Source organism: Monodelphis domestica, chromosome 3 (assembly GCF_027887165.1).
Source record: "Monodelphis domestica isolate mMonDom1 chromosome 3, mMonDom1.pri, whole genome shotgun sequence".
NCBI classification, from domain to species: Eukaryota; Metazoa; Chordata; class Mammalia; order Didelphimorphia; family Didelphidae; genus Monodelphis; species Monodelphis domestica.
In genome coordinates, this window is record NC_077229.1 from 70,479,178 (window position 1) to 70,506,221 (window position 27,044).

Sequence of the window (27,044 nt, forward strand, 5' to 3'; positions counted from 1 at the left end):
GGTGGAAGGGAAGAAGAGGAAGGATGGAGAAAAAGGTCTAGAAAGTCAAGAGAGGAGCCTAAAGAGGAATAAAGAAGTAAACATGGCTGGCTATGAGAGGAATGAAAACAGTTCTCAGCCGAGAGGATTACATAGGGAGATGGAGGCTTGAGATGTACTGAGAAGATCTGTATTAACCTAGTCAACATAGTTTCACAATTTTTCCCAACTTCATTCAGCAACATGTGAATAGGATTGATAGCAACAAACAGTGGGAATAATTCAATGATGGGGCTTGGCAGGACAAGGTCTTTGATGGTATAAGGAACTAGGGACTCAAAGAGGGTAACAAAGAATTGAATTAGGTCATCAAGAGATCAACATGGGGAAGGGATTGAGAGTGTAGCCAGTGCAAGGATATAGAACTGAAAGACAACTGAGAGGTCATGAGACTGGAGGCCCTGATGGAGATAAAGAACAAGGTCATGGATCTTAAGGCAGAGGCAAAGATAGTAAAAGGAAAATAGTTTGCCCACCTGAAAACAATAGAAAAATGTCATCTTTATTAACTACAAATTCACTCTACCAGACTTGTAGATTTTCCTAGGTTCTGGCTCAGGGCAGCTACACCTAGATGATAGTTTTTACTTTGCCTTCCTTTTGAAAACCAGGCTTCAATATGTGCAACGATGATGGAAGCTTTAAAAGACCAAAGGTCTATAGACCAAGATGGGACAAGAAATTGGAAGGGAAAAGGTGATAGAACAGCCAAGAATAAACTTTGTTTATTTAATGTTTGACTAAGAGTAAGTCTTGAAACCAAAAAAAAGGTAAGGAAACCTTCTCCTCCTCCCCTTGCTTTCCTTCCTTCTCCCTTTTCCTTTTTCTCCCTCCTCCATTTCCTTTTTTCTTTTCTTCCTCTTTCTCCTCTCCCTTCTCCTTCATCTCCTTCTCTTTTTATTTTTAGAGACTGCTAGATTCCCCAATGGATATAGCCTTGGTCCTGGAATCAGGAAGAACAACGTTTAAATTCAGCTTCAGACACTTAGAGGGTGTGTGAGCCTGAAGCTATCCACCAGTCATCCCTCACCACATGACCAGTCCACCTGCTCTCCTTCACCATGATGACCTCTTTCACTCCTATTCCTCCTCATAGCTCCTCCCTGATGACGTATTTTCAGCTTGCTCACACCCTGCCCTCTACATGATCCTCATTTTTTATTTTTCAGACTTAGATTCCATGTCTTGGTGGTATACCACAACCCCAATAGAATGTTAATAATACCACTGGTAAAATAACACTTCCACGCTTTCTTGAAATTCGTCACTCCTTCAACTACTGCAAATCCCAACCTATCCACACTTTTTTTTTTATGCTGGGTGGTTTGTCTCTGTATCCTCCCAGAAATCCATCCAATGGGTCTGAGGCTTCTTCCTGGATCTTTTCACATTTCCCAGCTACGGTGGTGACATGTGGACAATCCAACTGTTTTCCTTTATTCTAAATACATGAACAACTCACCAGCCTTCCGAGTCATGCATTCTGTAATTCCACTTTTTATGATTAAAAATAATGATACACTTTAAAAAACCCTTCCCTTCCATCTTAGAACTGATACTGAGCACCAGGTATAAGGCAGAAGAATAATAAGGACTTAATAGAGGTTAAAGTGATTTACCCAAGGTCATACAGCTAGGATATGTCTGAGGCCATATTTGAAGCCAGGACCTCCTGTCTATGGCCCTGGCTCTCTATTATTATAAGGAAAAGATGAGTTAAGGTTTGTAAAACACAGTAGCATGAAACTAGCAAAAGAGAATATTCTGGAATTCTCATCTTTTCCTTATAACACTATCCACTGAGCCATCTAGTTGCTCCCCATAATTTTTTAACTAGAAAACTAGCAAATTTTAAATTCCAATTAAATTTTCACATGGAAATCCTTAAAAAATCAGATTGGAGGGGGGCAGCTGGGTGGCTCAGTGGATTGAGAGCCAGGCCTAGAGAGGGGAGATCCTGGGTTCAAATCTGGCCTCAGACACTTCCCAACTGTGTGACCCTGGACAAGTCACTTGACCTCCATTGCCTAGCCCTTACCACTCTTCTGCCTTGGAACCAATACACAGTATTGATTCCAAGACGGAAGGTAAGGGTTATTAAAAAAAATCAAACAAGGAGCAACTTTATATAGAAGAATATATGAAGAGCCTGGGATGCCATCAGATCTGGGGTTGTGAGAGGACATGAACAAGAATCCATAATATGGCCTAGTATGGATAAGTTCTGCATCCCCACATCAATTAAGTCACAGATCCAATGGGGGGGGAGGGGGAATTCTGATTGCAACTTGTCTATGGCTTAAGAAAGAAGTCCTAGGAATTGTCTGAGACCCTTAGAAGTAAAGTGACTTACCCAGATCACACAGTTAGCCTGTTTCAGAGGGGTCAGATAGAGCCATCCAGCACCCTCTCTACCATATGAGGCCATGCTGAGGCTTCTCTCTAGATCTTTTCATGGTTCCTGGCTGCCATGGTGACATGTAAGAGATCCAATTGTTTTCCCTTATTCTAGAGATATAACCAACACACCTATTTTCCAATAATGTGTTCTGTAATTCCACCTCTGAGTAAGGATACCCATGATGGACAACATGTCCATTGATTACTCTTTCTCAATAGATAATTCTCATTTCACAGAATCCTGTGAAACTCTCAGAGTTGGATGTCAGGGACCTCAGCAGCTATCCAGTCCAACCTATGCCTGAACATAAAAGCCCCCCGCAGTATTCTGGTACATGAAAGGAATCCCTATTATCCCCTATCCAATATCTATTTAATGACCTTCAAGAGAGAGATCTACCATCTCCTAAGATAGCCCATTCCATACCAAGATGTTTCTAATTTATTGTTGTTCAGTCATTTTCAAACATGTTTGGCTCATCCTGACCCTATTTGGGGTTTTCTTGGCAAAGATAGTAGAATGATTTTCCATTTTCTTCTCCATCAAGGAAACTGAGGCATGTGGGGGTACGTGACTTGCCCAGGATCACATAGCTAATAAGTGTCTGAGACCAGATTTGAACTCAAGAAGATGAGTCTTCCTGACTCCAGGCCCAGTACTATCCACTGAGCCACCTAGCTCCCCCATATCTATGATTTTGCCATCAAGACTGAGTTACCTCTTTGAAATTTCCACCCAATTCTTGCTCCTGATTCTGACTCCTGTGGCCCAGAAGAACAAATCTTAACCCTTCTTCTCTATGACAGGTCCTCAAATACTTGAAAACAACTCTAATGTTTTACCTGAGTCCTTTCTTCTCCAAGCTAAATACCCCCAGCTCCTTTCTCCCATCCTTCTATAATGGAATACAATCCCCATGGGCAAGGCTCTGGGAGACCTTGAACCTTTCTTGAACTCTAGGAGTTCAAGAAAGGTATGCCGGCACATAATGAAAGTATCCTACTTCCCAATTTGAAGCATACATAGTCCTTACAATCTGTTGAGTGTGTGTGGGCTTAATATAGTGACAGCCACATAATAGGTGCTTAATAATGTTAACTGATTAATTGATAAAAGAGATAGACTGTTCATTGGCCATATAGCAGGAACTGATGAGGGCTGGGGTGAAGTGGGGTACTTCATAAAGGGAGTCAGGACACCCAGAAGTTCAAATTAATGGAACCAATATTATTTATTAATCCTTTGATTAATAAATGAAGCTACTGGCCAGGACAGACTTTCCTAGCGAAAGCTGCCCCAAACTGAAGTTAGACAGTTTTTATAAGGTTACATATGTGGAAGAGGTTAAGTAAGCTTATGCAATGTTGAAAATGATATATTTCTTTAAGTCATACTATGAATGAGATATAGCTTTAGTGCCTGGGGCAGAATGACCAGGGCAAGCAAGCCTTATCGAACAGAAGCCAGATGTGTCATTAGCAGGGGAGGTATAAAAATTAAAATTAAATCTCAATAATAATATTTATTTTAAGAGGTTTATTAATGATCACTAGAAATCAAGGAATAAAGAAGATACAAAATAAAGACCACGTGCCCATAGCTGGTTAGCCATTTTTTAGTCAACCCCACTCACCACCATCAATGCTGATTCTACATCAGAGAGGAGGAGCCTCCAAAGCCCACGCCCATTATCCTCTGTCTACAGGAAGTCAGTGGGCTCTTGGGATATGTAGTTCTTTTTTAGGGTAACAGATTTTTCAACCATACAGAGGACAGGACATTCCATGGTATATCTTATTCTGTACTTGTATTTATCTCTTCCTTAAGGAGGCATCCTCTGGGATTCATTGACCATATGTTGCTTCTGACTTTCCCCTGAGAAAGCACATTCCTGATGCCTGCTTGCTACAAGGTAAAGAAGGCTTATTGATTTAAGCAACTGATCAGGACCCTAGTTGTATTTCACTTCAGGGGCTAAGGGGCATTCAAAAAGTACTAAGTGGCCAAGGAATGGCCAAGGCCATTCCTGCCTAAGTATGTTCAAGTTAGGAGGCAAGGACTAAACCCTCAGTGGATAAAGAGACCTCCTGATCTTTGTCTCCTCACTGTAGCTTTGGAGCACCTGGCCCTGTCATTTCTTTCTTTCTCTTGGCCCTGTTCTTTTTTTTTTCCTAGGTGAAGCTGATTAGAGATGGTTATAATCTTATGAACTTCAAAAAGTTTAGGAGAGCAAGCCACCAGAAGTCTGGGAGCTGGAATCCTTTCAAGGATTTACAAGAAGATGAAAAGGGAGATGCACAATCCTGATTGAGCTGCCCAGGATGTGTCAAAATTGAGGCTTAGACTAGACCTCGTTAGGAGTCCCTTCCTACTCTGAACCTGTGAAACTTATGGCCCATGTAACTTAGGATAAATCAGTTAACCTTGCTGAACCTGTTCCCTCATCTGTAAATTCAGAGAGTTGAACTGAGTGACACTTGAGTTCCTTTTCAGCTACAATTCTTCAACCTAAAGTGAGTTACCCCATCTCACAGGTAATAAAAATAGCTAAAAATTTATATAACATTTTAAAGTTTACAAAGTGTTTTACATATACTATCTCATTAGCTCTTCAAAAACAACTCTTTGAGGAAAGTGCTATTATTCATTCTTTTTTTCTTACAAGTAGAAACTGTTTTTAATAGTTGTTTTTGAGGGGATAGCTAGGTAGCAAAGTGGATAGAGCACCCAAGTTTTCTCCTCTGTAAAATGAGGACATTGAACATGTATCCTTCTCAGGTCCCTTCTAGTTCCAAATCTATGACTCCAAATCTAGCCTTATTGCCACTGCACCTCAAACTCTGGTAGGGAGTAAGAAATAATAATGATAGGTCATGTTTCCTAAAGACTTTAAGTGAGTCTGTCAACAAGCATTTATTAAACACTCACTTTGTGCCTAGCACTGTGTTAACTACTAAGCATACAAGGGAAGGAAGGAAAGAAGGAATGAGGGAGGGAGGGATGAAGGCAGGGAGGAAGAGAGAGAGAGAGAGAGAGAGAGAGAGAGAGAGCTCTTCTTCCCTCAAGGAGTTTAAATTCTGTTGGGGTAAGAAAATATAAAAGGGAACTGAAAATGGAGAAGAATGGAAGAAATCCCCAATAAAAGGTTACAAGGGCTACACAGAAACAAATATATCCACTTCCAGGTCTAGCTAGGAGATGGAGAGGTGCTCCCTGTTTCCCATCTCCCTGGGGTTTGCATTATTGACTCCACCCCAGAGAAAGAGGCTCGGGTCTTTTCATACTCAAGATAGAAGGATATTCTAGGCGGAAGCAATGACAGATTTTAGAGGATGCTTTGGGCAGTGGAGGTGGGGAGCAGTTAAAGCAGGTTGGTAAAGTCCAGAGTCAGGAACAGAACCAAGAGAGGAATGAAGCCTTTAAAAGCTGCCCCATGAGCTAGGCAGTACAAGTATTTTTTATTTTTATCATTTTCGCCTGAAGAAACTGATTCTCAAAGAAGGAACAGGGCTTGCCTGAGGTCCCATAGTAATTCTAACCCACATCTCCAGAATACAAGCCCACAAGCCCAGTGAGAGACCAGTTTGGCTCTGATCTCTCTTTTCACCTCCCTCCACCACCCTAAGAAATTCCACACTGGGGTGGATCTCTCTGATTGCCTGGGGCCTTTGGTCACAAGAGTGAGGATGAAGATATTTATGAATACAGAGTGGAGGAAAAGAGTAGAGCCAAGAACAAACCACAATTGTGTTTCCGGATGGCTGGGTACCAGGTATATGAAACTCTCCTCAAAGGTTGCCTGGGGGCCTCTCTGGGTCAGCAGAGATCATTCTTCCCAGGAGACACCCAGCATCACCTAGCAGCAATCGGTCACACTCAGTCTCCAAGGGGGCAGCAGGAGAGTGATGGGCCCCCTCATCACTGTCTTCTCAGCTTTTTCTAGTCTTCAAGAACTGGTTATTCGGGGAGAACCTAAGAATGGAATGTCAGTGCTCATTCTCCTTCAATATCACTCATTTCCAGAGGGCAGAAAGGAGAGGGAGAAGAGGAACTAACTTTTGCTAAATCCCTACTATGTGCCAGGCACTGTGCTAATAATAAGCACTTTAACAAATATTATCTCAGAGGCACCCATGCAGGGAAATATCCACACCCAGAGTCATGCCCTACCAGGCACCAAACTCCACTCCCTCCCCACCATGCACACGCCAATAGGAACTGTCCCACTCCAGCCTACACCCACACAGCCACATCTCCATGTACTTAGATTCATTCAGAAATACACACACTTGCCCCATGAAAGCCCCCACACAAATACATGGATAAACACAAGCAAGCACACAGAAATAGGGTAACAGAGTTCTGGTTTAGAGCAGAAAGGGACTTTAGATGTCATCTAATCTGACCCCCTCTTGAAGAACCTGAGATTCAAAGGGTCACGCTGAAGTAGAGTGAGGACCAGGAATGGAACTCTGGTCTCTTGTCTCCAAGCCCAGGACTCTTTGTCACTACAACCCAGGTAAGTCACGTGGGGATAGATGTATACCCAGGAACTCAGAAACAGGAATACACAGAAACAAATACACACCCCCCCAGACGTGGCTGGGTAGAGAGATGCTTCCTGATCCCCATCTCTTCTGGGTGACCAAGCACCCCCTGAACTTTGCATTATGCATTCCACTTCAAAGAAAGCTCAGCTCTCTTCATACTGTCCAATCTTGGAGAGATCAAAGTGAGCACTGGTCAGGGAAGAGAGGTCTTGTTGGTCAGAATGTGGACTCTGCCCCCAGATTTTTATCCTGTCTTCCCAATCTCTCTTTGCTCCCCAAATCCCAGCCCTATAGTACATATACATTCATGCATACATATAAAGGCACACAGAAAGATTCATACTACAGATGTTGATGACAATGAGAACTCTTTTTTTTTTTAAATCCTCACCTTCCGTCTTGGAGTCAATACTGTGTATTGGCTCCAAGGCAGAAGAGTGGTAAGGGCTAGGCAATGGGGGTCAAGTGACTTGCCCAGGGTCACACAGCTGGGAAGTGTCCGAGGTCAGATTTGAACCTAGGACCTCCCCTCTCTAGGCCTGGCTCTCAATCCATTGAGCTACCCAGCTGCCCCCACAATGAGAACTCTTAGTATTTGCCAGGCACTATGCTAAGAACTTTACAATTATTATCTCATTTGATCCTCACAATAAACCTGGGAGGCAAGGACTATTATCATCCCCATTTTATAGATGGGGAAACTGAGGTATCAGAGGTGCCATGACTAGCCCAGGGTCACACAGCTAGGAAGTATCAGAGGCTAGATTTGAATTCAGGTTTTCCTGATTCCAAGCCTGAGGCTCTAGCCAGTGAGCTAACTAGCTGGCCCCTATCTTCAGATAGATGAGTGACTGACTACCTTTCAAATATCTTTGCTTCCCAGTTCATCAACCCCTTCATTTCTTATCACTTTCACCTTCACTCTACCTCAGAAACAGAGGCCACTCATATGATCTCATCACTACCCAGAAATATTCCCCTGAAATTTCTCTACTGGCCATTATCTCCTATCCTTCCTACTCTCCCTATGTCTTTGCCCCCCCCCTCCTACTTCTACTCTCTAACCTTATTGAAATCCCCAATCACTTCACCCCTTTCCTTGTTTTCCTAAACTGACATCTCAATCCTCCCTTCAAAATCTGGACCCTACAATTTGGAACTATGCTCAAAGGGCTATAAAACTGTGCATACCATTTGGTCCTGTTACCACAACTGGGTCTGAATCCCAAAGAGATAATAATAAAAGGGAAAGGACCCACTTGTGGAAAAATATGTATAGCAGCTCTTTTTGAGGTAGCAAAGAATTGGAAATGGAGAGGATGTCCATCAATTGGAGATTGGCTGAACGAAGTGTGGTACATGTTAGTAATGGAATACTCTTGTGCTATAAGAAATGATAAGCAAGATAATTTCAGAAAAAGCAAGAAAGAGCTTCAGGAACTGATAGCAGAGTGAAATAAGCAGAACTGGGAGAGCATTATACATAGTAACAGCAATATCGTACGATGATCAACTGTGAAGATTTGTTTACTCTCAGCAATGCAATGATCTGGGACAATCCTGAAAGACTTGTGATGGGGAATGCTCTCCACCTCCAGAGGAAGAACTGTTGGAATTAGATGGATGCAAATCAAAGCATACTCTCTTTCACATCAGTGTACTTATGGTTTAATTTGAAGGGTTTGATTATATACATGTGTGTTATTACAACAATAACCAATACAGAAATATATTTTTCATGATAATAAAAATAATTTTTAAACTTCTGTACCCTATAGTTAACCAGTTAAACTTCATACTGTCCTCTGCTCTTGGATTCCTTGCCTCTTTATCCTTTTTGCCATTTATCCCTTTCTAGAGTCCAGCTTGGATTATCCTACCATTTGCTCTCTTTTACATTCTACCCAATGCCATTAGAGGAAATCACTTAACTATGACAGCTGGACCAATCCAAATTTATATCATCTCATCTCTAACAGTCCTTCATTGCTGTGAACCAGTCCTTTCATTGTTTCCTGATTGATTCTAAACTGTTAGTAAAGGGGGCATCTGGGTAGCTCAGTGGATTGAGAGCCAGGCCTAGAGAGGGGAGGTCCTGGGTTCAAATCTGACCTCAGACACTTCCCAGCTGTGTGACGCTAGGCAAGTCACTTAACCCCCATAGCCTAGTCCTTACCACTCTTCTGCCTTGGAACCAATACACAGTATTGATGGAAGGTAAGGGTTTTAAAAATAAATAAATAAACTATCAGTTCCATAACAGCATCAATAGCATCTTTCCATAGTAACCTGAAGCCAACCATATGTCTCCCATCTCAAATTCAACATGCCCAAAATGAAACTGATTATCTTTCTTCCTAATCCCATCCTTTCTTCAAACTTCTCACTTTCTCTCCAGGGCATGATAATGCTTCCAGTTCATTTTGCAACCTGAGTCATCCTGTATTCATAATTCCCACTCACTGCCCCCCAGTCAATCAGTTTTCAAGTCTTGTTCAAAGACTGGCTCATATAACACTCCCACCCTCTAGTTCAGGTACTTATTACCTGTCATCTGAACTATTGCAATCACCTCCTAATTCATCTTCCTGCCTCCACACAGCTGCCAAAGCAAAATTCTTAAAACATATGCCATTCCCCTGTTTGAGAAGCTTGAGTATCCCCATTATCTCTGGGATAAAATACTATCTTCTCTACTTTTCATTTAAATCCAGTCACATTCTGGTCCCACCTGATCTTTCCAATATGATTATAAATTATTCACAGACTCTATGTTCCAGCCAAAATGGACCATTTGACATCAATGGCATGTGTCATTCCTTTGCACAGATTATCCTCCATACTTGAGGTGCCCTGCCTCCTCCCTTCTGCTCCCTCTGGAATCCTTCCTTCAATTTAAAGGTCAACTTCTGAGAACTTTTCTTGATTCCTGCAATTATTCCAGTCTCTCCCCCTAAAGATACTTGGTGTTTATTTCATATATGTCATCATTTACTTATTTGTATTCATGTTGAGTCACCCCAATATAAATTCCTTGAGGATGGGGATTCTGTTGCTTTTATCTTTGTCTTTCCAGAACACAGAATGGTGCCCAGAATATAATATGTTCAATAAATTTTTCTTGACTGAATAGTTCTATAATATTCTGTGTTCCAAGATCCCTTCCAATTTTGAAGGTCTATGTTCTAAGGCCCTTCCCAGATATCACATTCCATCTTCTAAGAACTCTCCAAACTCTTATATTCTATGTTCTAAGATCCTTTCCAGTTCTAATGTTCTATGCTCCATGACTCTTTACCCTCTGCCCCCACAACCCAGCGCCCTTTCCTAAAGCCTCTGGTTAGTGTTCATTTTATTCATCCCGCGTTCTATTCAGGATGCTCATGGTCACATTTCCTTACTTCTGTACACAAGCACCTTAGATAGCAGGAAGCCTGTGCCATGACTTGTCCCTGCCCTAAGTACAAAGGCAGAGCCAGCTCTCCCTTCCCCCAATCCAGGACAAAGACAGGACCTTACCTGAGAGAAAGCATCCTAGCAAGTTGAGCACCAAGAGCCACTGGTGGCTTCTGGATAAATGCTCTGTCCAGTCCATTCACTGCATTAGGAAGACGTCTCAGCCGCTTCTTCCAGGAACCAGGTGGAGCAAATGGAACCTGCCTTGAGCCCACAACAGACTCACCAGTTCCCCTCACTGGTCTCCAGATTTCTCTCATGGACATGTTCCGCCCCTCCTTACCCAAGGCGGAAAGAACCAGGCCTGGCAAACAGCATGCCAAGGTTGAATTCATACCTGGGGATATCAAGTGTTCCCTTCAGGGGAAGCCTAATCCTCTGCTAGGCTGGGAGAATCCACACTTTTGGGGTAGGGCTCAGGAGGCATTCTTTACTTTTTCCCATGCCTCACTGGCTTTCTCTTGGTCCTTTGACTTAACTTCCTAAATCTTCTATTGGAGAAAGGGAGGGGTAATGTCCAACCTAATTATGGCCAAAACCTTATCCTAGTTACACAGACCTGCTTTTTTATCTTTACCTAGTCTATCAAACTGGATGATGAACTTCCAGGCAAGCATAAACTGTGGGCACAGAAACATATATATATATATATATATATATATATATATATATATATATATATATATATATATATATATATATATATATATATATGGAACAGGACCTTGGATAGTTCCTGGGAGAGAAGTTGACTTGGGAATTGATTTGGAGGCAATCTGAGGGCTTTTCTATTTAGAGACTCAAATTTGTTTCATTTGCTCTGAGACTTAAACCCAAGTCTGCTGTCTCAGTGTCTACTAAACTGCATTGTGTCAATGAATGTGGGTTTTCTGGATTTCAGGAAAATGCTTGACAAAATGCCTCAAGCCATCCAGAGGGAAGAACAGTTAGGTAAGATGACAAATGAGTGAATGAGCAGACTCTAAAAGGGATGCTTAATGGATTGTTATTCATCTAGAAGAATATCTCAAAAGGATTTACCCAAGGATCTAACCTTGGCTGAGAGCCATTCAACATCTCTATCAGTTATTTGGATAAAGATTTGTCAACTTAGCAGAGGACACAAAGCTGGGAAAGATAATATCCCATCAAATGAAAGATTCCTAAGGCTAAAATGCTATAAGGCTAAAATAAGTCAAACCTAATAAGATGGAATTTATTATACACTTGGCTTCAAAAAGTCAGTCTCACATATAAAAGACAAAGGAACCTTGGTTGGACAACAGTTCATATGAAAAAGACCTTTGAAAGTTTTAGTGGGCTAAAAACTCAAAATGAGTCAACTATAATATAGCAACCAAAAAAGATAATTTGCTCTTGGTTTACATGAATTGGGTGGTAGCTAGATGGCTTGGAGGTTAGAGAGATAGACTTGGTATCAGGAAGACTTCTGTGGAGATAGAATTAACTCTCCCCTTGCCAATTTTTAGCTAATCGTTTTAGCTAATAATTAAGGTACCTCTACTTACCATTAAGTATGAGAGTTCACAAGTCACTTACAGTCAGTAAGTGACAACTCCAAAGGCCACTGCCCACCCACCTTGGGCAGTGCTAGGCAAATTGAAACACTGCCATTGATTTCTGTGAAGGAGGAATGACAGAAAGTGAAGTGAAAAAAAGGGGTATAAAAAGAGATCAATATGGTCTGGGAGATTCATTCCCTTCCTGCATTTGGAGAGATTGATTCCAGGAATTCCTTTCCTGACTTCTGGAGAGACTGGTTATAGAAATTCCTGCTTTGGAGGAGGCTGCATTAGTGGAACCCTGGCAGAAGACCAGGGCTTCTGGCTTGGAGAGATTCCTGCATTGGTGGCTCTTCAAGAAGACTCTGTTCTTGGCACTTTGGTGAAACACTCCCCTCAGCATGAATTCTGTAAAGAGACTGTTTTCCTTGGATCCTGGGTTGGCTTGCTGGTGAGTGACTTGTGGAGTCCACATGGAGATTAGAACTTTGTCAGGAGCAAGATGAATTTCATCTGATCAGCAATTAAAGTAGGCTAGGCAACTCCTTACCTCTTTCCCTCCTACATTTAATACTTCGACTTTTTCTCTTCCTTGTTATAAATAAAAGCGGCTAACAGTTTTTCTGGCTTAGCGATAATATTTTTAATTTGGTGACCACAACACTGAATTTATAACTCTCTTATTTAGGCAAAACTCCAATTTAACCCTTACAGTTCAAATCCCGCCTCAATCACTTCCTAACCATATGACCCTTTTACCTCATATGTAAACTGAGGAGAAATTGGATTCAATGACCTTTAATATTCCTTCCAACTCTAAAACTATGAGCCTATGAATAAAAGCATGGTGTCCGGAATGATGTGTCCTATCAATTGTGGTATCTAAATTTCCATCATTAGAGTTATTCCTTGAGAAGCATTCCATTCAGAATAAGTAATACCCTATTCATTCTCCTCTTTAAGAATAATCTTTCCCTCTCCCTTAATACATCAACTTTAATGTCATTCATTCATTCAAAAATATTTATTTAGAATTTAGAATAAATGCAGATATTTATGATACAATATTACTTGAAAAGTTCATTCAGTAAGACCTTACCAAAGAAGCATACCTAATTTATGGAAAATGCCAAGGCCAATATCTGGAGCACTCATCCCTCTATCACCATAGCATATTAGATCAAGAACTGGCTTTGGAATCAGAAAGACCCAGGTTTTGGGTTCTTAAACCCAGGTTTGAGTTCAGCTAGCAGAAGCGAGACCTTAGGCAAGTCACCTAAGTTCCTAGGGTCTTAGGAAAGTCTCTAAGACCACAGAGTTCAGAGGTATTAACCAATTGTTATTTTTAAGCCCTTACCTTCCATTTTGGAATCAATACTATGTATTGGTTCCAAGGAAGAAGAGCAGTAAAGGTTAAGTAATGAGGGTTAAGTGACTTGGCTAGGATCACACAGCTATAAAGTATCTGAGGCCATATTTGAACCTAGGACCTCCAGTCTCTAGGCCTGGCTCTCATATCACTGAGCTACCCAGCTTTCCCCATCCTTCTGCTATTGGTAAAGGGATATTCTGTACCAAGATTCCCCATCCTAATTAAATCACAAATACATTCTACCTCAACTCCCCCTTCATAAAAAAAAAAGAGCACTGGAGAGGTATCAAGATTTTCAGAGTGTGCTAGATAACCAAGGGAGCATTAGTGGTTGGCGGGCTCCTCAAGCAGAGGGAAGGGGAGCCTTCCCTAGCCTGTGCTTGATGAGAACACCAAAACCCTTCCCAGACATTGAATTAGTAACTGAGCTGCCCACATTGTTCTTCTGAGAGTAAGCTCCATTGTCTTCACCTGGCCCTTGTCAATAGGAGAGGTAAATCCACCGTGTGACCAAGGAAACACCAGGCTGCCTAGGATGGTGGGTGGAGAACTAGGGGGAGGGGAACTTGTGTTGGAAATTCTTACCTCCAAATGTAGAAGGAAGGCAGTAGCTGAAAGGTTAACTTCCCATGACGCACAGGGAACTAAGGACAAGGACAGGGTCAGATTCCGTCTGGATGTGACCCATCTGGCTGGCCACGCCTTACCTGTTACTTAGTTGGGTGACTATAATAGGCAAATCATTCTTCCTCTCAAACCCTTGGGTTTTTTTTTTCATCTGACAAATGGGTATAATAATAACTGCACTACACAACTACCACTACCACTCCAGGTAATATATAAATATATATATGTAAATATATATATCTTTGAGAATAGAAAGAGGAAGAATAAGCACTTATTTAGCACCTAGTATGTTCCAAGAATAAAAGAAGAGCCAATGCAAATGCTACTGCCTCAGAGCATGTCAGACCACATGTCCCTTATACACACATAAGTGTGGCATAGTGGATAGAGCACAGGACTTGGTGTTAGTAATTCCTGACATGGGCACTTTTGTAAGACCCTGATTAACAAATCACTTAACCTCTCACTTCTGAACCTCAGTTTCTTATCTATAAAATAGTTAATATCCATAGCTCATACTTTACAAGGTTGTTGTAAAGATTGAAGGCTTGAGTTATCTTAAAAGACTATAAATTCCATCATTGTTCTATAACTAGTAGGCTCAGCTTTACCCCGCAAGGTGGTACCATAGTGCACAAAGCACCAGGCTTAAAGTCAAGATGGATTGTCTTTAAGAGTTCAAATCTAGCCTCAGACACTGCATAGCTGAAAAGATAAATGGATGAAAGGATAGATGAAGTCAGAGGACCCAGGTTCAACTCTGGCTCTATCAGGTTACCCATGTAACCTTGAGCAAGTCTCTCAGTCAATTTCTGGGCCTCAGTAAATTTATTTATAAAATGAAGTGATTGGATTAGATGAGCCCCAAGGCTTTGTCCAGTTTCAAATGTATGAGCCTAGGTTCTTTTTTTTTTAATCCTTACCTTCTATCATAGAATCAATATTGAGTATTTGTTCCGAGGCATCAGAGCCAAAAGGAATAGGCAATGGGTGTTAAGTGACTTGCCCAGGGTCATATAGCTGGAAATTATCTGAAGCCAGATTTGAACCCAGGACTTCCCATTTCAGGATATTGTATAGAACCTGACAACAGGCTAGAAATAGTGCAAACATAACATACCTCCCTTCCTCCCTTAAAACAGGATGTCTTCCCTAACTAGTTCCAGGTGTAGGTTGTAAAACCCCCTCTCCCTGACACCAAATGTACTTACATTCCTCCTAGGTTGTAAAACCCCCTCTCCCTGACACCAAATGTACTTACATTCCTCCTAGGTTGTAAATCCCCCTCTCCCTGACACCAAATGTGCTTACATTCCTCCTAACCTTATTTCCTCAGTAAAGGATGTAAAACCCCTGGGCCCCTCTGACACCAAATATGCCTGCATTCCTCCTACCCTTTTGTCCTCCTAGCCACAGTATATATATACCATGCTTTTGCTTCAATAAACGACTTCTCTTTGCATACTATGTGAGAGCTGTCCGTACCTTTCTCTCTCTTCCCCGTTCCTTCTCTCTCTCCCCCTTCCCCTCTCAGGGGTCGTAAGGGGCTGGTCCCCAGCATCTGGCAGCCCAACGTGGGGCCTGAGCGACCACCGGACAACTGAGGAAAAGTTCGGCGCCGAAACCGAGGCTACAGTAACGGGTAGGGATCGGACGATCCTGAGGAAAAGGGTAAGTTGTCCCATTCATATCTCCCTCTCAAACCCCATTGTGTGAATGGTTGAATGTATGTGTGTTTTGATGGCAACGGAATAACAGTCCCCTTATATATACGAGTAATAGGGTGCCCCTTCGGGGAACCTGGCCGGGGCTTATACGGCACGCCTACGCTCAAATATAAGGGACCCCTCTTTGACCAAAGGGGAGAGGCCAATTCGTGGAGAGTTGATCTCGCGGTTCGACTGCCGTTGACCTGTTTCTGAGTGTTGACCTGGGATTACTGCGGTTCCGTCCCTGCGCGAGCACGGCGGCCAGGAAACCAGGGAAGCGAGTCTTGTGTGTGACTGAAAATGGGGAAAACACTATCTAAGGAAGCTCTGTTTATAAAAGAATTAAAAGAAAGAATTAAAGAGCGCAATGTAGAAGTTAAGAAAAGAGATCTGTTGCGCTTCTTCTCCTTTATTGAACAACGCTGCCCGTGGCTCATTCTCCATGGCCCTGGCATTCACCCCCTAACTTGGGATAAGGTTGGCCGAGACCTTAATGATTTTGCACGCTCAGGTCAGCCCATCCCTGAGGATTTCTTTACCTTTTATGGCCTGATTCGGGACATCCTTAAAGAGGCTGATTCCAGCGCACAGGTCTCCCACCTCCTCAGCCTTGCTGAGGACGCTATTGAGGAAAGTAAAAAACAGACTGAAGAAACCCCTGAATTAGACAACATGGATAAAAAATACAAAACCCCGTCTCAAGAAACCCCTGAATTAGACGAACCTGTTAACACCCCCTCACACTTACCAGAACCACTGCCTCCCTCCCACAGACCCGCTCTCTATCCTGTCCTTTACGATAGCAATACACCAGAGACCCTCAATCCCGCATACCAGACTGAACTAGATGAGGTGGCAGCCAGATACCACCCTCCAGACTTCCTTAAAAACAAACCCCCTCCCTACAATCCGCTTTACCCTTCCTCGATTTTACCAACTCTTCCCAATACAAATGACCTAAAGATAGCCACTGCTCAATTAACTAAGCAAATCACTGATCTCAAACAATTTATAGACTTACAACATGAGATCGGCCACTTAACAAGCCAATTACATGACCTTCAGGTCGCCACCATGAAACCAATCTCACATTCAAAAAAACCTAAAAACAACCCCTCCAAACTACAAAAGCCCCTCCTGGCCCTCCCGGTAATTACCAGGCGTAGGACCACCACCGGTACCACCCCGGAGGATGTAGACATAGAGGAGATCCCTGACGAACTGTCCCAACCCTACCAAAATTCACCCCCCGTTTCCTCTGAATCTGACAGAGAGGAGGGGGATGAAGAAGCGAATCAAGGGGTCCATACCACCGATACAATCCGGCCCTATGCCCACCCATTTAAAAGACTTAAATTCAAACAGATTAAGGACCTCCATTCAGCAGTAAAAAACTATGGCCTTAATGCTCCCTTTACCCTTTCTATCTTGGAAAGTCTCGGGGGAGATGGGCACTTACTCCCCTCAGAATGGACTAAGGTTACACAATCTGTCTTGTCTAGAGGCCAGTTTTTAACCTGGAAGGCAGAGTTTCAGGAAAGGGTAGAAAATCAAGCAAAATCAAATCTCACAAACCCCCAAACAGCCAATTGGACAGTAGACAAACTCATCGGTCGTGGTCGTTATGCCCCTGACACCGTGCAATTGAGATTGCCTCCTGGCCTCCTCATGCAAACTGCCCACGCCGCCTTAGCCGCATGGCGCGCTGTCCCTGCCTCCGGGGCCATCACCGCCCCGATCTCTAAAATCCTCCAGTGACCAAACGAGCCCTATGCTCAATTTGTAGCCAGACTCTTAGAGACAACAGAAAGGGTCTTGGGACAGGACAGTACCGATAACCCAGTGGTTAGACACCTGGCCATTGAAAACGCCAACCCTGCCTGTAAGGCCGCCCTTAGAGGAAAATCTAGAGAGCTTGATCTGAACGGCATGATCCGCTTATGTAATGATATTGACTCTTATGACCACAGAATTAACAAATCTATCTCCTTAGCTATTGGAGCAGCCATTCAAGCCACCCGACAGAACGCTCCCCGTAATTGCTTTAAGTGCGGCATGCCCGGACATTTTGCTCGTGAATGTCCCTCCAATCAGGCTGCCCCTAGTTTACCTTTCAGCCCCTCGGGTGTGCCTTCGAGACCGCCCCCAAGCGTCTGTCCGAAATGTCGGAAAGGGCGTCATTGGGCCCGCGACTGCCGCTCCAAAACTACCTCAAATGGACAAAATATTCCACCTGTCCAGGGAAACGGGATGCGGGGCTCCCTCGGGAGCCCCTTCCCCTCACCCTTGCTCGAGCCACAACAGGCAGCGCAGGCTTGGACCTCTGTTCCTCCTCCACCAGAATATTAACCCCTGAGGATGGCCCTGAGGTCATTTCCACCGGTGTCACTGGTCCACCACCCCCTGGTATGTTCTTCTTAATCATCGGAAGGGCACTCACTACTCTACAGGGAGTTGTGGTCCACCCCACATTAGTGGACAATGACTATACAGGAGAAATAAAGCTCATTGTTGAGTCTCCCCATGGCCCGGTTACTATCCCTGCTGGCCACCGACTAGCCCAAGCCCTTCCCCTTCCCATGGTGGGTGACTTCCCTACCATTGAACAGACAAGGGGCCCTTCGTCCCCAGGATCGTCAAACATCTATTGGGCACAACAAATCACTGAGTCCCGTCCCACCCTCCAGTTGTCTCTTGACGGGAAGAAATTTATCGGACTACTTGACACCGGGGCTGATTCCACGGTCATTTCCCACAAACACTGGCCTTGTGCCTGGCCCCTTCAGCCCTCTACCACTCATTTGTCCAGCATAGGGCAAGTCAATCACACACTTCAGAGTTCAAAGTTCCTTACTTGGAGAGATGCTGAGGGTAACACCGGCACGACTCGACCCTATATAGTCAAAGGGCTCCCCGTTAACCTCTGGGGCAGAGATATTCTCGCTCAAATGCGACTCCTCATGGTGAGCCCCAGCGACCCTGTCACACAAATGATGCTTAAATCTGGCTTCCTCCCAGGAAAAGGGCTTGGCAAAAATGAACAGGGCGATCCTCAACCTATCTCCCTTACACCCAATAGAGATAAAGCAGGCTTTGGGTCACAAAATTTTTCATAAAGGCCACTGGTCCTCCTGCACCCCAGGCAGATAAGATAACTTGGAAGTCTGATTCCCCTGTCTGGGTCGACCAGTGGCCCCTCACCTCTGAAAAGGTCCAGGCCGCCATCATGCTGGTGCAGGAGCAAATCTCTTTGGGCCACCTCGAGCCCTCCACCTCACCATGGAACACACCTATTTTTGTTATCAAAAAGAAGGCTGGAGGGTGGAGACTACTACAAGATCTACGGGAAGTTAATAAAACCATGATTCCCATGGGCGCCTTACAACCCGGACTCCCATCACCTACAGCTATCCCTAAGGGATTTCACAAAATAGTTATAGATATAAAGGACTGTTTTTTCTCCATTCCCCTTCACCCTCAGGATTGCCCTCGATTCGCCTTCTCTATCCCCATAGTCAATCAAATTGGCCCCAATCCCCGATTTCAATGGTTAGTTTTGCCTCAAGGAATGGCCAATTCTCCTACCCTATGTCAAAAGTATGTTGCTCAGACGATAGATCCCATCAGGCTTCGATTCCCTTCCGCATATATTATCCATTATATGGATGATCTTCTCATAGCAGCTCCCTCCCCTCAACTGACCCAGACCATCGCTCAAACCATTACTTCAGCCCTACAGGACAGAGGCTTTAAAATTGCCCCCGATAAGGTACAGGTCCAATATCCCTTTTCTTTTCTCGGATTCCGTCTCGAGACTGATCATCTCTTTACACACAAAGTCACGCTTAATCGTTCCACCCTAAAAACACTTAACGATTTTCAAAAACTTCTAGGGGATATTAATTGGCTTCGTCCTTATCTCGCCCTTGCAAAAGCAGACCTCCGCCCCCTAGAAAATATTCTATGCGGAGATACCGACCCCTCTTCATCACGATCACTAACACCCGAAGGAGAAATCTCCTTACAAAAAGTTGAACAGGCAATTGCCAAACAGAACATCGGTTACTTCTCCCCTAAGGATCCCCTCTATTTAATCATCTTTTCCACCGAATTCTCTCCCACAGGTCTCCTATGGCAGGACCCTTCTCCCCTCATTTGGCTACACCTTCCCCTAGCCTCTAGGAAGATCCTGATCCCCTACCCTGACCTGGTTGCTCAGCTTATTATGATGGGTGTCCGCCTGGCCACTCGCCACTTCGGCCGCCAGCCCGATCATATTGTTTCCCCGTATAATAAAGAGCAACTACGATGGCTGCAAACACAGAATGATAATTGGGCCGTCCTTATCTCATCCTATGGAGGCACTATTGACAATCACATGCCCAGTAATAAACTCTTACAATTCTTTACCCTTACCCCCTTCACCTTAACCCGTATTACGCAGTCATCTCCCATTCCCGGAGCGCCCACGATTTTCGTGGACGGCTCGAAAACAGGCCTCGCGGCCATTGTTATGCATGATTATCCCCATACTGTCCACACTCCTTATCAATCTGCACAACTGGTTGAACTCTATGCAGCACTCACTGTTTTTATCTCTCTGCCTGAATCCCCCTTCAATCTATACTCTGACAGTCGATAGGCCGTTCAGTCCCTACTACGGCTTGAGGCTACTCCTGTTATTCAACCCACAACAGCCACCTTTTTCTTATTCACCAAAATACAGCAAGCCATCAGAGCACGGTCCCACCCCTTCTTTATAGGCCACATACGTGCTCATTCAGGTCTCCCAGGCCCCTTGGCATTAGGAAACGACCTTGCGGATCAATATACCCGCTTGGCCGCTCTGGCTGTACCTACAGTCCCTTCGCTAGACCCTATTTCCCTTGCTACTGAAGCCCACAAACTGCACCACCTTAACGCCCATACTCTTCGCTTAGCCTACAAAATCACTAGAGAGCAAGCCAGAGCTATAGTGAAAAGCTGCAAAAATTGCCTTACGCTGTTACCTGAACCTCATTTTGGAGTCAACCCTCGTGGCCTCCTCCCTGGCCACCTGTGGCAGATGGACGTTACTCATGTTCCCTCCTTTGCTAAATTGAAATATGTTCATGTTTCCATTGACACCTTTAGTGGGTTTCTTTTTGCCTCGGCACAATCTGGCTAGGCCACCAAACATGTCATCAAACATATGTTTCTCGCCATGTCAGTCATGGGAAGACCATTGACCCTTAAGACAGACAATGGTCCTGGCTACGCAAGCCGTTCCTTTAAACAGTTCTGTGCTCAATTAGGCATAAAACATATTACTGGCATCCCCTACAATCCCCAAGGGCAAGGTATTGTAGAAAGAGCAAACCAAACACTGAAAAATACCATTTTCAAACTAAAAACTCAGGAGACCCTCTACCCCTTGTGCGGCAACCAAACCACCTTGCTGGCACATGCCCTTTTTGCCCTTAACTTCCTCACCCTGGATACGGAGGGCCGCTCTGCCGCGGACCGTTTTTGGCACCCACACACCACCTCTAACCTCGCTCAGGTCCTATGGCGTGATCCCCTCACGGGCCGTTGGAACGGCCCTGACTCTGTTCTGACCTGGGGCAAAGGCTCAGCCTGCATTTTCGACAAAAGGGAGCAGTCTGCTCGCTGGATCCCCTCACGTCTAACAAAACCCTTCAGCCCAGATAATCACCTTCCCCCAGGGTCTACCCCTGCGAAAAATCTCCCCTCTTGTCTTACAGGTAATGCGTGAAACCCATGATCCATCCTGCCTTGTACTGCGAACACTGTTGGCTGCCTCCTTGTTCTTCGCGATCCTCGGCCTTCTTGCTGCCCTGATAGAATCCATCCACATCACCCTCTACATTCGCAGTCTGAACGACCCTTGAACATTCACGACCATTATGGGCCTTCAAATTTTATTGTTTCTTTCCCTACTCACCCCCCCTCTGAGTACCGCACAACGCCAATCCCACCGTCCATGGAAATGGACCCTTAGCAGCTGGGACAGTAGCTCTATTATCCAGACTACAACCACCTCTGGAGCACCCAGCTTCACCTTTCTCCCCTGCACAATTATTCAACAGGACGGACCATGCCTACCGGAAAAACGCGGAGCCCCTACATCACACTTCACGTATAATGATTATTACATTTGCCCTTCTTCCAATCCTGGAAAGCATTATTGTAATCGCCCAAATGTATACTATTGCTCCTACTGGGGATGTGAGACTCGCTCTACCGGATGGACTCCCCCCAAATTAGACTCCTTCCTTTCCTTTCATTGGGGACCCTCGGGTTGTAAGCCCCGATCACAGCTCGGGTGCTTTTTCGCGGAGGGTTCTAAAGGACTATGGATTGACTGTTCATATCTCAACCTTACAGTACTACAACCCACCGATGACAGCTGGCTCCTAGGAAGAACTTGGGGACTCCGCTCCTACCAACCAGAAGATGACCCCGGAGGACTGTTTTTCATCAAGAAAGAACTCCCTCAGGAAACCCCCCCCTCCATTCAGGGCCCAAACAAGGCCCTCCGACCCGCTAAACCCCGACACCCACCTCACCCCCCCACACCGACATCCGCTCCCCAACTTAGACCGTCTCCCTCGTCCCCCATCTCCTTCCCTTCACCCCCTCCTCCTCCCCTGTTACCCCCTATCCCTAAGGAGAAACCGATAATCCCTTACCCGTACCTCCCTCTCCTGCAAGCGTCTTTTTCCGCGCTTAATCATTCCTTCCCAAACTTCACGACCAATTGCTGGCTTTGTTTAGTCGCGTCCCCGCCCTATCTTGAAGCTTATGCCCTAACCGATAATAATCTTACGTGCTCTAAGGTTGACAACCCCTCTGCTTGTCACTGGGATAATGATGATCCCTCCCTTACTATACCTATCATCGGAGGCAACGGCACTTGCATTGGCAAAAATGCTACACTTAATCCTTATTGTGCTGTGTCCTTCGTGACTAGGAATGACTGCAAATTTTATATTCCCCCTGGTAATACCCGTTGGCTTTGCGTGAAAGCAGGCCTTCAAGCCTGTTGGGCTTCCACCGCCCTAGAGGACGTGTGCATTCTGGTCACCATTATACCACGTGTCACCTTTAGGCCCGACCAGGACTTCCTCCCCCTGTGGGAACGACTCCAAAACCCCAGATGGAGAAGAGAACCGGTAACCCTCGCCGTTACGATAGCCGCTCTTCTTGGCGCCGCCGGTGCAGGGACCGGCATAGCCGCTCTAACTTCCCAACACATATCCCACAATCATCTACGGGCAGCAGTAGATGAAGACATTGCCCGCTTAGAATCCACCATAAATTTCTTGGAAAAGTCCCATGCTTCCCTTGCTGAAGTAGCCTTACAAAATAGACGAGGATTAGACCTCCTCTTCCTCCGCGAAGGGGGACTCTGTGCCGCCCTCGGAGAAGAATGTTGCTTCTATGCTAACCACTCCGGCGTCATCAGGGACTCTCTAGCCCAACTCAGGAAAGAGCTTGAACAGAGGCGCAAAGATAGGGAAACAAACGGCCCTTGGTATGCACAGTTTCTGCCTAGTTCTCCATGGTTCTCTGCAATCCTCTCTACCCTCCTTACCCCCCTCATAGTTTTTATCCTTGCTTTGACTTTTGGCCCTTGGATTTTCAAAACTATCACACGGCTGGTCACTCGCTCCATTGAATCATCCTTGAAGGCCTTCCCTATGGTACAGTACCACCACCTAGAGACGGTTGGCCACACCTCCCCCTCCACTGAGCAATACAACCAACTCCACTTCTCGGGACGGTAATCCAACGACGGGAATATTGCGGGTCCCTTGCCCTTGCGTGGAGGCTATTAGGGAAATACCCCGCATAGCCTAAGACAGGAGCCGCCTCCGAAAGGGTTCTTCAAGACGGGCTTAAGACCATGTTGTGATAGTTCTGCAAATCCATTTTTCTCTCAGAACCCCTCTCCCTCTTTTGAAAAGAAAAGGGAGGAATTGTATAGAACCTGACAACAGGCTAGAAATAGTGCAAACATAACATACCTCCCTTCCTCCCTTAAAACAGGATGTCTTCCCTAACTAGTTCCAGGTGTAGGTTGTAAAACCCCCTCTCCCTGACACCAAATGTACTTACATTCCTCCTAGGTTGTAAAACCCCCTCTCCCTGACACCAAATGTACTTACATTCCTCCTAGGTTGTAAATCCCCCTCTCCCTGACACCAAATGTGCTTACATTCCTCCTAACCTTATTTCCTCAGTAAAGGATGTAAAACCCCTGGGCCCCTCTGACACCAAATGTGCCTGCATTCCTCCTACCCTTTTGTCCTCCTAGCCACAGTATATATATACCATGCTTTTGCTTCAATAAACGACTTCTCTTTGCATACTATGTGAGAGCTGTCCGTACCTTTCTCTCTCTTCCCCGTTCCTTCTCTCTCTCCCCCTTCCCCTCTCAGGGGTCGTAAGGGGCTGGTCCCCAGCAGGATATGACTCTCACTCCACTAAGTCACCTAGCTGCCCCCTGTAAGGATTAAAAAATTAATGGTTGCCAAAAGATGTAGTAATTAAATTTTAATGGGTTGACTAAGATATATAAAAATTATAAATAATATGGTAGTCGCAAATTTAAAGTATTATTGCTCAAAGTCGAAATGACTTTGAATAGCTTTTATTTACAAATGAGGTGGAAAGAATGAAAGTATAGAAATAAAGAAAGGTAAAGAAAACTTTTAGCCTATCTATCTAAATATTTCTCTGGTGCACAACTCAGCCAGGACTTGTTGACCTTCAGCCAGAATTAAACTCTCTCCAGAAGCCAGGAAAAGAAAACCAGCTATTCACTCACCCAAGTTCCCTCCAAAAGGTAAGTCAAGACCATGACTCAAGCTGAAGCTGACTTTCTTCTTGAAGCCCACTTCCTTCTTGAAGCTGACCTCCCAGCCCCAGAAATTCAGGGCCTTTTATGGTGGCTTCTTATCCCTTACCTACTTCACAGGGGTCAATCACAATTTCCAAATTGCCTAGACACTGGCCAGGGGGAAAGTATCTGTGGGATCCACTTCTCACCTTCTAGAGGGGTAAATTCTCATCAAAAGGGTTCACAGATTTCTGGTTGATTGCGTTTCTTAGGGTGTGAATTCTCTAAGTGGTTTGCAGCTCCTCCAACTAGTTCAAACTTTTGTTGATTCAATCAAAAGATAGACAAAGTGAGTTAATTCTGTCTTCACAATCTAATGAGTAGGGGTTAAGTAGGGATACTTAAGTTATTGTTAACCAAAGTGTTGACTCCAACTAGGCAAAGAGAATAAAGGATTCCTTTTTTACAAGTGTAAACTCAGAATAGACAAAGAGAACCAAGAATTTCCTTTCATCCCCCTGACCCTAAATTCTTAGAAGCCTTCAGTCAACTCTTTCTATATCTTCCTCTTCTTGGTGTTCCCTGCCTTACCTTCTCCTGGTTCTCAGAATCTCAGTCCCATGGTGACCACAAGCCCCCACAGGGCCTTGCCTAAAGTAATCAGAGCAAGAACTTACTTTTCCATAGAACTTTGAAGTTAACAAACAGCTGTTTAAGCACACATGCACATGTGTGCATATACACATGTATATACATGCACATCCTATGAAGTAATGCAAGTATATATCATTATCCCTATTTAACAGATAAGAAAATTGACCATTAGGTAGGGGAGGGGAGTTCATCACACAGCAAGTATCAGAGCTAGAACTTGAACTTAGGGTCCTGATTATACATTCAGAAATCTTAATATTATATATGCCAGGTTGTCTTAGAGTAGATCATCACTGAACCATGAATGAATAAATGAATGGTCCTGATTAATGATTTATTGAATGAATGACTAGAAATTTGAATGGATTTGTTAGAGAATTTCCTGGTTTTTCTAGGATACAGATGGGCCTAGATGTCTCCCTAGAAGCACCAACTTCTAAAAGCAGAACAGCAATATTATTCTACTAGTATAAATTAGTAGAAATTTCTCACTAAGAGTTTCCAAATAGGGGAGAGAAGGGGAGAGAAAGAGAAAGGGAGGGAAGGAAGGTGAGAAGGAGAGTGGGAGGGAAGGAAGGTGGGAAGGAAGGAAGGAACAAAGGAACAAAGGAAGGAGGGAAGAAGGAAGGAAGGAAGGAACAAAGGAAGGAGGGAAGAAGGAAGGAAGGAAGGAACAAAGGAAGGAGGGAAGAAGAAAGGAAGGTGGCAAGGAAGGAAGGAACAAAAGAATGAAGGAAAGAAGGAGGGAAGGTGAGGAGGGAGGGAGGGAGAGAAGATGGGAAGGAAGGAAGGAAGGCATGAAGGAGGGAAGGAAGGAAGAAAGGAATGAAGGAAGGAGGGAAAGAAGGAGGAAAGGAAGGGAGGTGGAAAGGAAGGAACAAATGAATGAATGAAGGAACGAATGAATGAATGACAGAACAAAGGAACAAAGGTGGGAAGGTAAGAAGGAGGGAGGAAAGGAGGGAAGGTGGGAAGGAAGGAAGGAGGGAAGGTAGGAGGGAAGGAAGGGAGGGAGGAAGGAAGGGAGGAAGGAAGGAAGGAAAGAAACTAACGTTTATGAAGAACAATTCATAAATTTATGGGGCAGCTGGATTGTTCAGTGGATATAAAAATGGTCCTAGAGATGGGGATCCTGGGTTCAGATGTGGCTTCAGATACTTCCTGATTGTGTGACCCCAGGCTAGTCATTTAGTTGCCTAACTCTTACCACTTTTTCTGCCTTGGAACCAATACTTAATAGCAATTCTAAGAAAGAAGTTAAGAGTTTTTTTAAAAGAGCCTATTATGTGCCAGGCAGATGGGAAACTAGGGGGCACAGTGGGTAAAGGCACTGAGCCTAGAGTCAGAAAGACCAGAGTTGAAATTTGACCTCCAGTGCTTACTAGATGTATCACCCTGAGTACTCACTTAATCCCTGCCTGTATAAAATTGGAAAAGGAAATGATAAAACACTCTAGCATCCTTGCTAATAAAAACCCATAAACAGTTGGTCCCTAGAATCACAAAAAGTGGGACACAATAACAACAATGTGCCAGGCACTACACTGCAAATATCTCATATCTCTTATATTTGTGAGAAGTGAGGCAAAGGTTAAATTATTTGTCCAGGGTCACAGAGGCAATAAGTGTTTAAGGTTGGATTTGAACTCAGGTCTTCCTGATTCCAGGCTTAGCACCTGGGCCACTGCAACATCACCACACTGCATAAATGATAATTAGCATTATTGTCTATTTTAGTCATCTATATTGTCTCTTATTCCCTTAAATGACTGAGTTCCCAAGGAAAGGCAAGTAACTAAGCTTTGCACTTCTGCCCTCACCCACCAAAGTGCCTAGCTCAAAGCTCTGCACACAACTGAAGTTTGTTT

The 27,044-nt window shown here is 44.3% G+C and overlaps 1 protein-coding gene across 1 annotated transcript; it reads left to right on the forward strand.

Annotated features, from left to right (window-relative positions):
- The first annotated feature begins 17,839 nt into the window (after positions 1 to 17,839).
- On the forward strand, positions 17,840 to 24,054 carry LOC130458065 (uncharacterized). Its single transcript, XM_056820977.1, is given in 5 exon segments — positions 17,840 to 18,083; positions 19,802 to 20,187; positions 20,320 to 21,421; positions 21,634 to 21,816; positions 22,065 to 24,054. Coding segments are annotated over 5 exon segments (3,318 nt in total). The 3' UTR covers positions 23,468 to 24,054.
- The last annotated feature ends 2,990 nt before the right edge of the window (positions 24,055 to 27,044 follow it).